At 54.5% G+C, this 14,538-nt stretch overlaps 1 protein-coding gene across 1 annotated transcript in view; it reads right to left on the bottom strand.

Annotated features, from left to right (window-relative positions):
* Nucleotides 1-3,409: 3,409 nt before the first annotated feature.
* The window catches only part of TGM2 (transglutaminase 2), a 31,726-nt gene continuing 20,597 nt past the window's right edge, over nucleotides 3,410-14,538 (bottom strand). Inside the window, exons 9-13 of the mRNA XM_059706125.1 lie at nucleotides 13,055-13,297; nucleotides 11,821-12,093; nucleotides 7,103-7,263; nucleotides 5,905-6,041; nucleotides 3,410-5,165 (exon numbers count right to left, since the gene is read on the bottom strand). Of these exons, the coding sequence (XP_059562108.1) occupies nucleotides 5,015-5,165; nucleotides 5,905-6,041; nucleotides 7,103-7,263; nucleotides 11,821-12,093; nucleotides 13,055-13,297 (965 nt within the window). The 3' untranslated portion in view covers nucleotides 3,410-5,014. The remainder of the gene's footprint in view (nucleotides 5,166-5,904; nucleotides 6,042-7,102; nucleotides 7,264-11,820; nucleotides 12,094-13,054; nucleotides 13,298-14,538) is intronic.

Here is a 14,538-nt window from a genome sequence, read left to right on the forward strand (position 1 = left end):
TCAATTGGTTGCCTCCTGCTTGTGTGCCCCGACGAGGGCTGGGGATTGAGCCTAAGACCAAAGTACGCGCCCTTGACCGGAATCAAACCTGGGACCCTTCAGTCTGCGGGTGGACACTCTATCCGCTGAGTCAAGGCTAGGGATGATGCATCATCATTTTTTTTTTTTATATCTTTTCTGCTTTTAATGGGTCCCTTTGGATTTCGGCTCTTAAAACAGAACACAGAGCTTCACAGTTGCCCAGTTGTGTGTTTCTGCGTCTGTGCCCGGGCCTGTGGGGCAGGGAAGCAGGGAGGCCAGGAGAGCGCGCTGACCCAGTCCCGGCCTCATGGTGCACATGCCTCCGGGGGGCTGCGGCCTGGCCCTTTACTCTCAGCTGCTCCTTATTAGATTCTATCAACATTCTGTTATCCTGGACTTGGCTTGAGGCCAAGGGGTGAGCTGGCAGGCATCCTAGGCAAACAAGAGCAGCTGGAGAGGAGAGGAACTCTGGGTGTGGGAAGTTGGCCCCAATCAGACACCACGATGGTCACCAGGGCTGTGTGGAGGCCTCTGCCCACGTGTTCTGGAACCATTTGGGAAGGAAAACTCAGTGGAAATTGGGCCTCCTCTGGGCTCGGCTGTGTTCTGGGGACAGGAGGCAGCCTGGGTTCAAGTCCAGCTCTGCAGTGAGAGCTATAAACTGGGGGGAAACATGACTCGGCTGTTTGAGGAGTAAGTGACTCGGTGCACATGACGGTTCCTGACCCTGAGAAAAGGCGGGTATTAGGGTTGCAGTGTGCCAGGGGGGCAGCTCTGTTTTCCGTGCACCACTTTCCTGGACCTGCACGTTGGCCATGAAAGCAGACACCATCTCATCCTCACTCAACAGAGGAGGACCAGGAGGCACAGAGAGGCTGAGAACCTGCCTGAAGCCGTGCTGTGAATCCGTGGCAGAGCCAGGCTTTGATTCTGCGTCTGTTTGACTCCAGAGCCCAGGCCCCTGATGCCAGGGCTGTGAGCCGAGCTTGGAGGGGGCCCAGAAGCACTGAGCTGCCCTGTGGCAGTGCACGTACGGACTGTGCTGTAGGGCCCAGACTCGGCCCTCACATCTGGCTTGGCGAGCAGGATCTCAGGTTCATTTTCTCTGTCGACCAGCAGGGCCTTTCTCCTTCCTGGGCTCCTGGCTAGTGGGCTACCCGGGGTGGAGCAGGCTTAGGGGCCACTCAGGAGAGGCCTCTGAATTTGTCCAGCATTGGCAGACCTGCCCTGTGGGGGGTGGGCAGTCAGAGCTGGAGCCAGAGTTGGCAGTCCTGAGTCCACTTGGTGGCCCCCTTTCAGGGGTGTGAGCCCTATCCTGCCTTCAGGGTGCTCCAGAATATAGGGTGCACACACACAGCTGTTCTAACAGGCTGCGGAGTGTGGCAATGGGCTTTTACAATGTGCTGAGGGGAGCCAGAGGTTGAAGCGCTGGCTGCAGTCCAGGAAGGCTTCACAGAGGAGGAGGGTTTTGAAGGCTGAGTAAGAGTTCCAAGGTGGAGATCACGGGAAGGGTGTTCTTCTCAGAGGAAGCAGCGGTAAGTATCAGCTACTCAACTCCATCCCCTCCTCCATCCCCAGTTGCCTAGCCATCTCTGTTTTCAGGGGGCTGGAGCCTGGAAATAATACTTTCCAGAGTCCCTGGCCAACTAGTTTCTGCGTAGGTTCTGCCAGTGGGGAGAAGGCAGGAGGACTTGGGCAGGCTTTGTAGACCCCAGCAGTTCTGTCGGTACCAGGGCCGCAGTGACAACCCCCCCAGCAGCGAGGTGGTGCGGACTGACGGGCTCCTGGGCTCCTGGGCTCCGTCCAGGTGACAGCTCCTTCCCGATTTCTGGGTGACATGCCTCTCTGTGCTCTTCCGCCTTTCAGATGCCTCTGCCATCAGTTTCCCCAAAGAACTCGCTCTCTGCCTGAAGTGGCTAGTGGTTTCTGCTTCCAGTAAATGCTGGTAAAATGCTCAGCAGTCCAGGCCAGAGCCAGGGTGTAGTGTGCAAGGAACAGAAGAATTTAGCACCTGGATAATGGGATTCATTTATTTGGATTTATTGTTAGGAGCACGTCATGTCTTTCAGCAGGGGTTCCCTGAGGACCGGAGACTGTCTTCTATCATCTATTCAGTCAACAAACATTAGTGGGGAATGAGGTGAATGACCAAGTCCCCACACTCCTGGAGTCACAGTCTGACATGGCACCATCCACCCATCCACTATGATAGCCAGTAGCCACCTGTGGCCATGGAGACTTGAAACGCAGCCAATCTGAACTGAGACAGCTGTCAGTGTGAACTCTGTACCACATTTCAAAGACAGTGTGTGAAAATAAGAATGTAAAGTGTCTCACTAATGAATTTTATATTGGTTACGTGATGAAGTAACAATATTTTGGATATATTAGATAAAGTGTATTTCACCTGTGTCTATTTTTTAAGTGTATTTTTATTGATTTCAGAGAGGAAGGGAGAGGGAGAGAAAGAAACATCAATGATGAGAGAGAATCACTGATGCCCGCCCCATACTGGGGATTGAGCCCACAACTTGGGCCTGTGCCCAGCCCAGGAATCAAACCATGACCTCCTGGTTCATAGGCCGATGCTCAACCATTGGGCCACGCTGGCAGGGCTCTTTGCTCTTTTTAATGTGGCTTATGTTACATTTCTTTTGGACGGCACTGGTTTTATGAGAGCTGAGTTCAAATACTTTGATTTAACAATTCAGTATTTACTAATGTCTATTTAAGACAGCGGTTCTCAACCTGTGGGTCGCGACCCCTTTGGGGGTCGAACGACCCTTTCACAGGGGTCGCCCAAGACCATCGGAAAACACATATATAATTACATATTGTTTTTGTGATTAATCACTACGCTTTAATTATGTTCAATCTGTAACAATGAAATTGGGGTTCACCACAACATGAAGAACTGTATTAAAGGGTCGCGGCATTAGGGAGGTTGAGAACCACTGATTTAAGAGAAACGTGGTCTCTGTCCCTGAGAACGTCATATAGAATGGCAAGGGGGACAGATATACCAACATGGAACTAAAACTCACTGAAAAATGTTTGAGTTGGTCCACGTTTCAGGGCTCTGGGAGCCTGAGGAGAAATCTGTGAAGGACTCACGGAGTTAAGCATTAGGGGATGAGAAGGAGTTCATAAGATGGGCAAGGAAGGGAAAGGACACGCGGTTCAGGGAACTAGACATGCAAAAGCTAAGAAGTGGGCAAGTGCACAGGGTTGGGGAGATACAGGAAGTTCATTGTGGCCCAAACATGTTTTGTTTGAGAAAGCGGCTGGAGAGCCTTGAATGCCAGTCAAGTTTGGACCTGGCTGGTCGCAATGTGAATGAGCTCACCCACTCACCCTCCTCTAAAGCATGAAAAGAGCCAGACAGACCTTATTTGAATGTGCAAAATAAACTCTTTTATTTCAGTGCTCGCTCCCTGTGGCTCAAAAGCATATCTACTGCCTGATGGGCACCCCAAAGCGTGTATAAAACCATAGAGAAACAGAGCAGTGTATGAAACAGATGTGTGGGCTCATTTTGTGACTCTTCCCCTGTGCAAAGCAGCCAGTTCTAAGTGCATCAGCGTGACCTTCCCCGAGGCCCTCGCTGGGCTTTTGGGGGCCCTCTTTGGCTGGGACCCCATTCCAGATGGAGAATGCTCCCTTTTCCCTCCTCCAGCTCTAGGGAGACCTTAGTCCCATGGAGGGTGTGGGGGATTAAGCCAGAGATGACAGCTCGTAGCTCTCTGAGCTGTGTTCCAGGGCCCCGGTCCTGCAAAGAGGGGTTGGCTGAGTGCGGACCCTCTCGGTTAGTGAGCAGCACAGGCAGCTAAGGCTCTTGTGAAGTCTAGACATTGCGGTGGGGAGGCTCATGGGTAGGACAGGGGCCTCTGGGCTTTTTTCCCTTGGGACTGGGGTCTGATGGAAGGTGCCTGGGCACAGGTGTGGGGTCTGGATAGGCTGGGGCAGAGCGGTGGTCCTGGTCATGGTTTCACTCTTAGAAACACCCGGGCACGTGGCCTAAGCCCTGTGCAGCCAGGGAGTAGGACTTGCTGGGTCATACACGGCATCAGGAGAGCCGAGAGGGCCTCGGAGGAGAGGACAGCAAGGCCCAGAGAGGGGAAGGCTGCGGCTGGCCGCACCTGGGGCTCCGACCACTCCCAATCCTTTCCCACTTCCTCACCCCACCTGGGTCCTTTTGGATCAGGTTCCAGATGGCCTCTCTGACACTCTCAGGTCAGGGCTGGTGGCAAGAGCAGGGCGCTGGACTCGGAGTCAGAGGCCTGTGCTCCATCCCCAGGCCTTCACATTACCCAGCCTTTGGAATACCCACAAGCCCGCCTGTGCGCACGGGCCACCTCCCTTCTCCTAGGCCCCGTCTCCTCCTTGAGAAATCAGCTCCCATTCTGCAGTTTCCCGTGGTGATTAAACGGGTTGGCAGCCCCGAGAGTACCAGCTAGTACAGGAGGCACCTGCATGTAGGGGCTTCACAATCGTGAGGAGGGTGGGGGAGCTGTGGGCCAGAGCTTCTGGGATGTGGGAGGAGCTCAAGCCTGTCCTGCACCTGGGACCCTCCCCATCCCCACCTGCGCTGGCTCTCCCAAGGACCTCTGGGGCCTGGGCACAGTCTGGGGAAGGGGCACAGGACACACTAGGGTGTGGAGTTCCTTGATCCAGCCAACTCGGGAGACTATCTCATCGTCTCATTTTTGCTCCAAGGGACTGTGGTATAGGTCAGACAGTGTGGTGGGTGGTCAGTTGCTTTCCAAATGGCATCTGGGCTGGAGGGGGAGGCGTGGGCCTCTTTTTCTCCATCCCAAGCCCAGCCAACCCCACTGTGGAGGCACAGAGCATCGCTCATGGGTAAGGGGGTGGGAACCAGGCTCAGGGGACAAGATGGGTCTGGGGCCCATTTTCCTCATTAGCTTGGGATAAAGATTGGGGGTCAAGTTGGGGGCTGTGGGCTGGCTGAGATGGAGCTGGGCACGGGAGCCCCTTAGGGGGGGCCAATGATGACGTTCCGGTAGCCCTTCACGGCCTTCAGCTTGTTGCTGTCGAAGTTGACCACCAGCTTGTGGAGGCCCACTTGGACAGGCAGCAGGTCCACTCTGACCTTGACTTCCTGCCCCGCCTCCACGGGGTCTGGGCTGTGGAGAGAGAGGAGGAGGCTGAGGAGATGCCAAGCCCAGTGCCCACGAAGGGGTCAGGCCAGAATGACGTGTGGATTCAGAGAACTTAGCACAGAGCCTCTGTACAGCTTAATGCTGACAATAATGACAGTAATAAATGGATCCACTGCTCTCTGGGGCCTGGGCAGCCTGCTTTGTATAGAGGGATGTGTGTGTGTGCGTGTGTGCGTGTGTGCGTGTGTGCGTGTGTGTGTGTGCGCGCACGCGCTCATGCACACATGGAAGTGGATGGTGTGCTTGCGGTAAGAGGGGGTGTGCTCAGGTGACCACATGCGTGAAAATGCACTGAGCTGTACATGTGTGACTTGGGTTCTTTACTGTATGTAAGTTACATTACAATAATAAAGTGAAAAATAAGTGTATGTGCTCATATGTGCATCTGTACATAGATGTGCATCTAGGACACACATGTAGACACTCAGGGTACCGATGCCTGTGTTTATGTGAGGGCCTGTGCGTTGGGGGCAGGTGTTCAGTGACGGGATGTGTACTTGTTCCGGTTTGTGAGACACGTGCATGGAACACAGGAGTGTGGGTGTTGAGAGGATGAGAGTGGGGGGGGACTCTGCCCCAAGGGTACTCAGGCAGGGGTGGGTGGGAGTGTGGATGAGAGGAGGGGTTATGGGCCAGAGTGTGGTGCCCCCATCAGCATCTGCCCTCGGCTCCCAGTCCCCAGGCTGGAGTGACCGACACTTACATGTCCACGGTCTTCTGTGTCTCGGTCAGGCCAGCCCCCTCCACAGTGACGGTGCAGCCAACCAGGGGCTCAGCGAGCGGGTTCTGCAGGGACACCTCGGCCACCAGCTTGCGGTTCTTCTTGGGCTCCCCCAGGATCTGGGGCAGGGCACAGGGCAGGGGTAAGGGGCAGCATTGAGGGAGGGGCCCAGAACCCCTCCAGGGCAGGCAGGGTCCCGGCTGGGCCATCCCGGTCTTTGCTGCAATTTGGCCCACTGTTTGCTGAACACAGCCATGCCCCTCCTGCCGCTCTCACTCCTGACCTCCGTGCCTCAGTTTCCCCATCTGGAAAACAGGTGATGATCCTGGCCCGGCCTCCTTCATGGAGCTGCAGGGAGGCTCCACACAACCCAAAGGGGCTCTACTCTCCCTTGTTCCAGGGCCTAGAGTGGGAAGATCACAGGCTTTGGAGCCAGCCGATCTCTGCCCCTTCCTCGCTGTGTGACCCCGGAAAGTCACTACCCTCTCTGAGCCTTGGTTTCTTCACGGAAGAGAAATGCCTGGCTGCAGGGTTCTCATAAGGATTGCTGAGCGAATAACGTGCAAGCTCCTAGCAGAGTATCTGGCACACGGTGCTCACTCCCTCACGCTCTGCTCTTCACCATTTATTCGTAACTGCTGCATTTGGGGTCCTGAGTGGCTCCTTGAAGTGAATCACTACGATGACAATGATGATGGTGACAATTTTTATTGGGCGCTTACAATGCACTGGATAGGTTCTGTGTGCTTCTTGTGGATGCACATTTAATCCTTATAACACCCACCTTAAGGTGAATAAACTGAGGCACGGAGGGGCAGAGAAGCATGCCCAGGGCCACCCAGCCACAAAGCCAGGCAGCCAGACTTCAGAGTCTATGCCCTTGACTCCCCCACTCTCTCTGCCCTACCAGGGTCCCAGGCTCTGGGGATCTAGCTTTAGGAGGCTAGCTTTTCAGGGTCCGTGACTCTGAGATCCCTAAATGCCATGACTCTACCATGCTGAGATTCTAAGATTCACCCCTAGAGGCTACATGAGGCCCAAATTCTTTTGGCTTCATGATGCTTTTCATGAGGATCCCTGAGGTGTCAACGAGCTTGAGGGAGCAGGGATGCAGGTGCACGAGGCCTGCCCTCTCCCAGCTCTGGGCTTGCCCTGGGACCCTGCCCAGCCAGCCCCTTACCCGGATCTTGATTTCTGGATTCTCCAGATAGATGTCCCTCTCGGCCAGCAGGTAGGTGTCGGCAGCTGGCTCGATGAGGAGGCCCCGCACCTTGATGAGGTTCGACTCCGTCAGGTAGTCACAGTAATTCGCATAGAGGATTGGAAGGGAGATGCTGTTCTCTGCAGGGGGGAGGCGAGAGCACACTTAATGACCAAGACACAGCCCCACCTCTCCTCTTGCATTTCCACCGGCACAGAGAGGGCAAGGAATGTGCTCGAGCTCACACAGCGGGAGGATGGCTGGGCAGATCCCAGGCCTTTCCCCTGCCTGCCCTGGCTCCAGGGTGCCCAGGGAGGAGGTGGGCAGGGGAAGTAAAACAGCTGGTAGGGGAAGGCCTGGAGCTCTGACAGGCCTGGGTGCTGATCCTGCCTCCCCGGCTTTGCTCACGGGGATGCTGGGCAAGTCACTCGGCCAGTCAGGATCTCGCTTTCCCCCATGAGGTCGGTAAGACTGTGCCTTTTTATAGATGAAGAAACACTCCTGCCAGTAGGGGCTCAGATCAGGAGACCTGGCCCTGGTTGGCCAATGACGGGCTGTACGAGCCTGGGAAGATGACCTCCCTTCTTTGTTTTTTCTGTTGCCTCTTGTTTCCCCAGACAATCGGCACCTTTAACGCTGGCAGCACTAAGACGAGAGGTCCTTTCAGAGCAAAAGCCACACAGCAATGCGGGAGTAAGAGAGAAGGAAGCAGGGTCACCCCTCCCACTGCAGAGAAACCAAGTGTGATTGTTAGCCTATTATTCTGACAAGAACACTGAGGCCTGTAGGAGGCAGGAAAGGGCAGGGAAAAGGACACAGGACTGAGAATACGCAAGCCTGAGCCAGGCCCTGCTTGTCCCATTGGTCACAGGGAGCCTTGGACAGATCCCTGTTTCTGGGGCCTCCCCTGCCACACAGGGTCGCTGGAGGGAGGGTCCCTGGGCTCCATCATCACCCCAGTGCCTCTCTCCATCGTCCCAGTGCCCTGACAGGAGATGCTGGTGCCTCTTTTTCTGCGATCTGGCCCCTTCCTCCCCCCACTAGACCAGCATTTCCCAAACTCCAGCCATTCACGATTTTTCACACATCGGAGAGTATCCTAATTCTTTGCTCGTTATTTTTCTTTCAGTCCACTCATTTATATTTTCTAGCCTATTCTAACCAGGGAAATTTTTCATCATCATTTGCAGCAAACCAGTCTCACTTACCATAAATAGAAGGTAACTGGTAAAAATAAATACAAGCGAAGTCATGCTTATTCAATTCCGGTGAGCTATCTTGTTGCTAAGGGCTCTCAGTCCGAGACCTGAGCTTACTATTCAAAAGGGAGATTAGCACCCACTGCGACGTCCCCCGTGAGATCATCTGAAGGAGCGTGAAGAGCTGAGGGAGTCACTTTCTCACACTGATGGTCCACATCCCACCCTTTGGAAAATGCTGCCTCCGTGTGCCCAGCCCTCCAGCCATTCATTCCCCGGGTGGATCTGCCCCAACCTCTGATCAGATGACATTAGGGGAAGAAAAGCAAATCTTCCGCCAAAATGGACAAAAAGGAGTGAAAATTCCTGGTGGGGCAGAGTGGAAAGTCTGACCAACTCCACAGGAAAGAAAGGGAACATTGTCATCCAGGAGCTTCGAGGACACGGCCCAACTGTTGACTTTTCCAGGAGGCTGAACCGGGTGGGGTTGGACCTTCGAGAACTGCCTTCTGCCGCAGGGACCAAGGCAGGGACCACAGCCGTGGCCTTAGGCCAGGTGCTGGCCGAGAGAAGGAAACTTGTCCGGTGGTTTCAGTCATTCCTTAATGATTTGCCTGTTCTGGAGGGTGCTGTGGGCAGGCGTGATCACCAATTGGCTGCATTCCCTGTGACCACCGGGAGGGGTGAGGGAGGAGAGAGAGACAGGGAGGGGCAGGAAGGGGATGGAGAGAAGCAGCAGGGCAAGGAGGCAGGGGTGGGGGCGACTGGATTCTGTTCTGCTGTCCTAGGCCCAGCTTCCTGTCCATTAGCACATGGAAATCCCCCAGATCTTATCATCCGAGAATCATGTGCAACTCAGCCAAAGTGTGGGGTTTTCAAGAGTCACAGACCCGGCCTCAGGTTGAACTTGGCACTGGAGGCCCCACGGGGCGCCTGGACTAGCTCCGCCTCGCAGCCTGAGGATACCGTCCTCTGCCCCCTCCCTGCAGGCTGTGCCCTTGTGGGTCCATGACCCCCTGCTGTGAACACATGCCCAGGATGAGGAGAAACGGCAACAGGCTTGGCGGGAGCCTCTCCGGAACAGTGCTCGTGGGCCCGATGGCATCTGAGCGGCAAAGAGGCCCGGGAGGAAATCATTATCCCTGGTCCAGGCTGAAGTTCACGTCTTGCCACACATTCCAGGAAGGACACTTCCTCCCTTTGAAGTGGTCCCAAGCCCAAGAAGGAAATGACATGAATGCATCCTAACAAGTGGGCCGAAGGGCTCTACAAAGAAGAATCGGACTTTGTCCAAACGGGGAACCTGAGGCCTGGGATGGAGGAGAGAAACACCCCGGCACCCGCAGCCCGTCAGCAGAATTGGGTGTCCTGACCACCCCACACACCTGACACGTAGGGCCCGGATGCTTAGGGCCAAGCTGGGTCCTTGCGGTGCCATCCAGGGCTGCAGGGCTCAGGCCCCACTGCGCCCAGCACGGAGACCACTACCTGGCACGGCAGGTGATCAGGAAAGGCCCGGGGGCTTCTCGCCTCCCACGCCTGTTTGCACTTCGCTCGTCCAGGAGTGAAGGCCCCCCACGCCCGGCACCACTTTACACTTCCCTGCCAGGTCCTGAGCACCTGAGCACACGTCCGCACAGGGGCCCGTTAGGTGGGCATGTTGTTGCTCCAGTTAATGGGTGAGTATGGGTTGCGGCTCAGGCAGCGTGGCCACCTGCCCAAGGTCATACATTTAGGAGGCGGTAGTGGCCACATGCAAAGCCAGTCTGACTGGCCTCAGAATGCATCTGTCAACAGTGTAAGTGTTGGGACCCCAGCCCTAGTGCCAAGTGACTCTGTCCTGAGGGCTTGGCCCTGCTCAGGGACCCTGACCGACCGTCTGCTCGGGACATGCAGCTCCAGGAGTGCCCACGTGGTTCCCAAGACAAAACCAGGAGGTGGCACTGTCAGTCCCATAGACCCCGGGCCTGAAACACGGGCAGGCCTCCTTAGCACCTGGATGGCTGTGCCCCACACGCCAGCCCACGGGGCCAAGGGCTGAAGGAGAGGAAACGTGCAGGCTGACAGGCAAGAGGAGAGGGAGGGCCCCCTGCATAAACACAGAGCACCCCTGCCCTGGGCCTCGCGCAGCTCTGCCTACTAGCATAGTCCCAGGTATGAAGTTGCTACGGTGTGCCCGCCTCTTCCTGGCCAGACGGTCCCACACTATCAGGTCATGACTCTCCTATCTCTGAGGGGGACACGGAAGTTCAGCCAGAAGGACCCTCAGAGGACCATCAATGTCTCATTCCACTGGCCCCAGGTCCTCTCCCAGCTCCATGACCCCTCTGCCCTTCTCATGCCTCTGGGTCCTAACGCAAAAGGCAGGACTGGGCTCCTGGGTGGCGGGAGGAGGGCTCCGTGCCGCCTTACCAAGTGACCTCAGCAGCGGCCACAACCCCTCTCAGGGTCTCAGCCTTATTTGCCCATTTTCCAAAGTGAACTCGTATGCATCCCTCAAGGCCCAGCCCCAGATGACCCCTTCTTAAGGAAGACAACCCGGCAACAAAAAGGACCAAGGAGACAACCGTGCAGGCAGAGCCTCTGCCCAGGGCTGAGGGCTGGGTCATCTACTGACATTATTTTACCCCAAAAGAGGGGAGACAGGGAACTAAGGAGGGACGGGATGGGGGTCTGCCTTACAGGGTGGACGGGACAGGCGCTAGGGCGGTTTATGAGGAGACAATCAGGGCCAGGAGGAAGGAAACCCTTCTCTCCGCAGCGGACTGGACCGTGTCTCCTGTCACCACGACAGCTTCACTGTCCAATGTGGCAGCTTCTGGCCACACGCGGCTGTTTACAAAGTGAAATGGAAACTTCAGTTCCGCAATTGCGCCAGCGGCTTGTCAAGTGCTCAGCAGCCACATGGCCTTAGCGCTGGTCTAGCACAGTGGTTCTCAACCTTCTGGCCCTTTAAATACAGTTCCTCTTGTTGTGACCCAACCATAAAATTATTTTCTTTGCTACTTCATAACTGTAATGTTGCTACTGTTATGAATCGTAATGTAAATATCTGATATGCAGGGCGGTCTTAGGCGACCCCTGTGAAAGGGTCGTTCGACCGCCAAAGGGGTCGCGACCCACAGGTTGAGAACCGCTGGTCTAGAACCTCTTCTCTCAGGGGCTGGGAACCTCCAGAGGAGAGCGGCTCCTGGGTGTGGGAGTTGCTGGAGACAGAGGAAAGGAATTAGCGGGGAGAGAGCAGTGGAGAGTCTGGGAAAGCAGTCGGAGTCCGAGAACATGAGCTGGAACAAAGCAGTGTAGCTGCTGACAGCACAGGTTCGGGTCTCAGTCCTGCCACATCCCGACTGTGTGGTCTTGAGAACGTTACTTAACCACTCTGCGCTCAGTCTTCTCCCCTGGAAAATGGGGAGGTAAACTGCACACGCTCAGGGCACAGGGCCCTTCCTAGCACGTCAGTCTGTGGTCAGTCACTGACCCAGGAACAAAGGGCCTTACCGGAATGGGGCTCCAGGGAAAGATCGAGCAGGTTCTTGGAGCTGCACACCGGCCCCAGCGTCCCGTTGGAGCTGACGGTGCGAGCGCAGAGCAGGAGGCGGCAGGCGTGGTTCTCCGCAGTGTCGTTGGTGATGTGGGCGAAGACGTCGAAGTCGCTGCCTATTTTCATGCTTCGGGCCACGCGGATCCGCATGGCCACGCCCGCCTCCTCTTTAGCTGCCAGCTTGTTCAGGTTGTTGGCCTTCCTGAAGGCCTCCCTCTCCTCTGGGGACCCTGTGGGGGTCGGCAGGACATTTCTCCCGTCAAACCATCCTCTCTGGACCTTTCAGAGGCCCGGGAACACCTCTTCCTTCTGCGTTATCCTTTCCACCCAGAACACGGCCACGGGACCCCCGGCCCCCAGCCAGCCCTGGAAAGTCAGTGCGGGCCAGATGTGGGCCGGGGTCTGGTTTCCCCGTCATCCCTATGAGCCCCACTGTGCTGGGCAGATGCTTAGAAACATCAATCGTATTGGATTGGCTGTCGGATGTGCCCGATCCAATTTTAAAAATAATCCACATCCTTCCCCCCACCTCCTCCTACTGATTTAACATTAGCAACAGAAAGAAGTCTTATTTTTGTGCCTGATTGAACCCATCTTATCTTTATATCTCTCTTGGCCCATTTCTCTTTCATCTCACCCCTCCCCATCCACCATCCTGCGCACTTCCCCAGCTGTATGAGAACTACTGCAAAAATAAACACGACTGAGTTTCAGAAACCTCCTCCCGGGCCCCCTGGATTTCCAAGCCTCTCGAGTTGAAAAAGTGGGAATTGCCCATCTACAGCTGCAGGTCCCACTGCTGGTAAGCGCTGTTAGCACACAACATGGACATCATTCATTTTTGTTGTGATGCATGCCTCTCCTATATAACAGACACCCCTTCAGTTTTATTGAGTCAAGCCAACCCCCCAAAAAGTCAGGCTTAAAGACCAAATGGAATCCTTTTGTAGAATATAGAATTATTTTCCTAAACAAATTATCCTCTACCACCGTCTTCCAGTGTGTTTGGTAAGTATAACCTGCTCCTAAGGAATTCTTTGGAACGGAGAATAACCTACAGGTCATTGTATGCAGACTGCCAAATCACACACACACACACACACACACACACACACACACACACACACACATGCCGGGCTGGTAAAACCGGAGCTTATCTGCAAGGCAGTGTCGAAGGCTCAGGGCACCTACCCTCTGGGTACTTATAGTTGTGGGTGATGTCCTCCCGCTGGTCACGGCCCACACTCTTAGTGCTGATCTTCTGCCCCACTATCATGGAGTTGTTGATGGACTTGTGCATGGACCCATCCTCCTGCCGGATCCATTCCACCACATCGGCATTGACCTCGGCAAAGACAAAAGGGGCGTCGTACTTGGTGCTCAGGTCGCCTTCCTTGATGGCACGAACTGGAACCGGGCCACAGCAGTATGTCCCTGGTTGGGGGAAGAGGAGGCAGAGATGCACCTGGGATGAGGGTAGGATGGCACCCTCCAAACCTTCCACAAGTCAACCACACGCGGCAAAACGTCTCGAGCCATAAAGCCCTTTGGCTCAGGGACTCCACTGCTAGGAAAGCATCATAGGTAAGAATTAAGGATCGAGACTCTGGAGCCCAGCTTTTAGGGTTCAAATCATAGCTCTTACTAGCTGTGTGACGTTGAAGTAGTTACTTAACTTCTCGGAGCCTCGGTTTCCTGTTGGGGATGCTATTCATACCTCCCTAATGAGGATTTGCATATACGAGGTGCTATGTAAGTGATAAGTAAATAGAAGGATATCCCAAAGCACCCTAAGGAACCGAGGGAGCCACGCAGCCGGCCGTATTTGAGAAGGCAGGGCCTCTGTCTGGTACAACACCCGCGCCAATGTTTATCTCAGCGTGGCTTACAGCTGCCTCAAACTGGTCACACATCTGAACGTTGAGGACTGGAGGCTGGGTAACTGCATTATGGTGTGTCCATTTGATGGAACACAGTAACACGAAATTCAAATTCAAATCACAGAAACTGCCTGGTAGAGAAATGCTAACGACGTACGAAAAAGTGACAAACTGGCGCGAAAGGCCACATACAGCCAGAGCTCTTAACCCGGAGCCCACGGGCCCCCAAGGTGCAACGAATAGAATCCAGGGGTCCGTGAACGTGGATGGGGAAGATGAGGTCTTTCTCTTCACTGTACTGTGACAGCATTTCCTTCGACTGTGGAAGCAGCAAACCATAATCTTAGCTGCACTTATGACTCATCACCCATAAAACCACAGATACTTTCATAGCACTTAGTAGTTGTCACAGATAATTGGAGATAACGTTTATGCTCATCCTTGCTACCAAGTTACCTAATGTATTAATTCTACCACTATCTTGTTATATGAAACCTATATGATTACATTACAAATCTATTTTTAAAATTTTTTGATAACTCTATTTCAGTGTAATTGGTTGACTTTGTAAACCCTGGGTATTATGTTCTATGAATTGGCTTTACCAATTTTGCGGTGGTTCTCTCTTCCTCGCCTGCACACACATATGCAAACAAGCATATAATTGGAGGTGACTGTGTGAGAATGTTAACGATGCTTTGTGTGGAGGGAGAGGACAAGTTGCTATTTGATATTTTCTTTATGCTTCTCCCTACTTTCTGTTTTCCACAGCAGGCAGGGGCGACGTTTCATATT

Source organism: Myotis daubentonii, chromosome 8 (assembly GCF_963259705.1).
Source record: "Myotis daubentonii chromosome 8, mMyoDau2.1, whole genome shotgun sequence".
NCBI lineage: Eukaryota > Metazoa > Chordata > Mammalia > Chiroptera > Vespertilionidae > Myotis > Myotis daubentonii.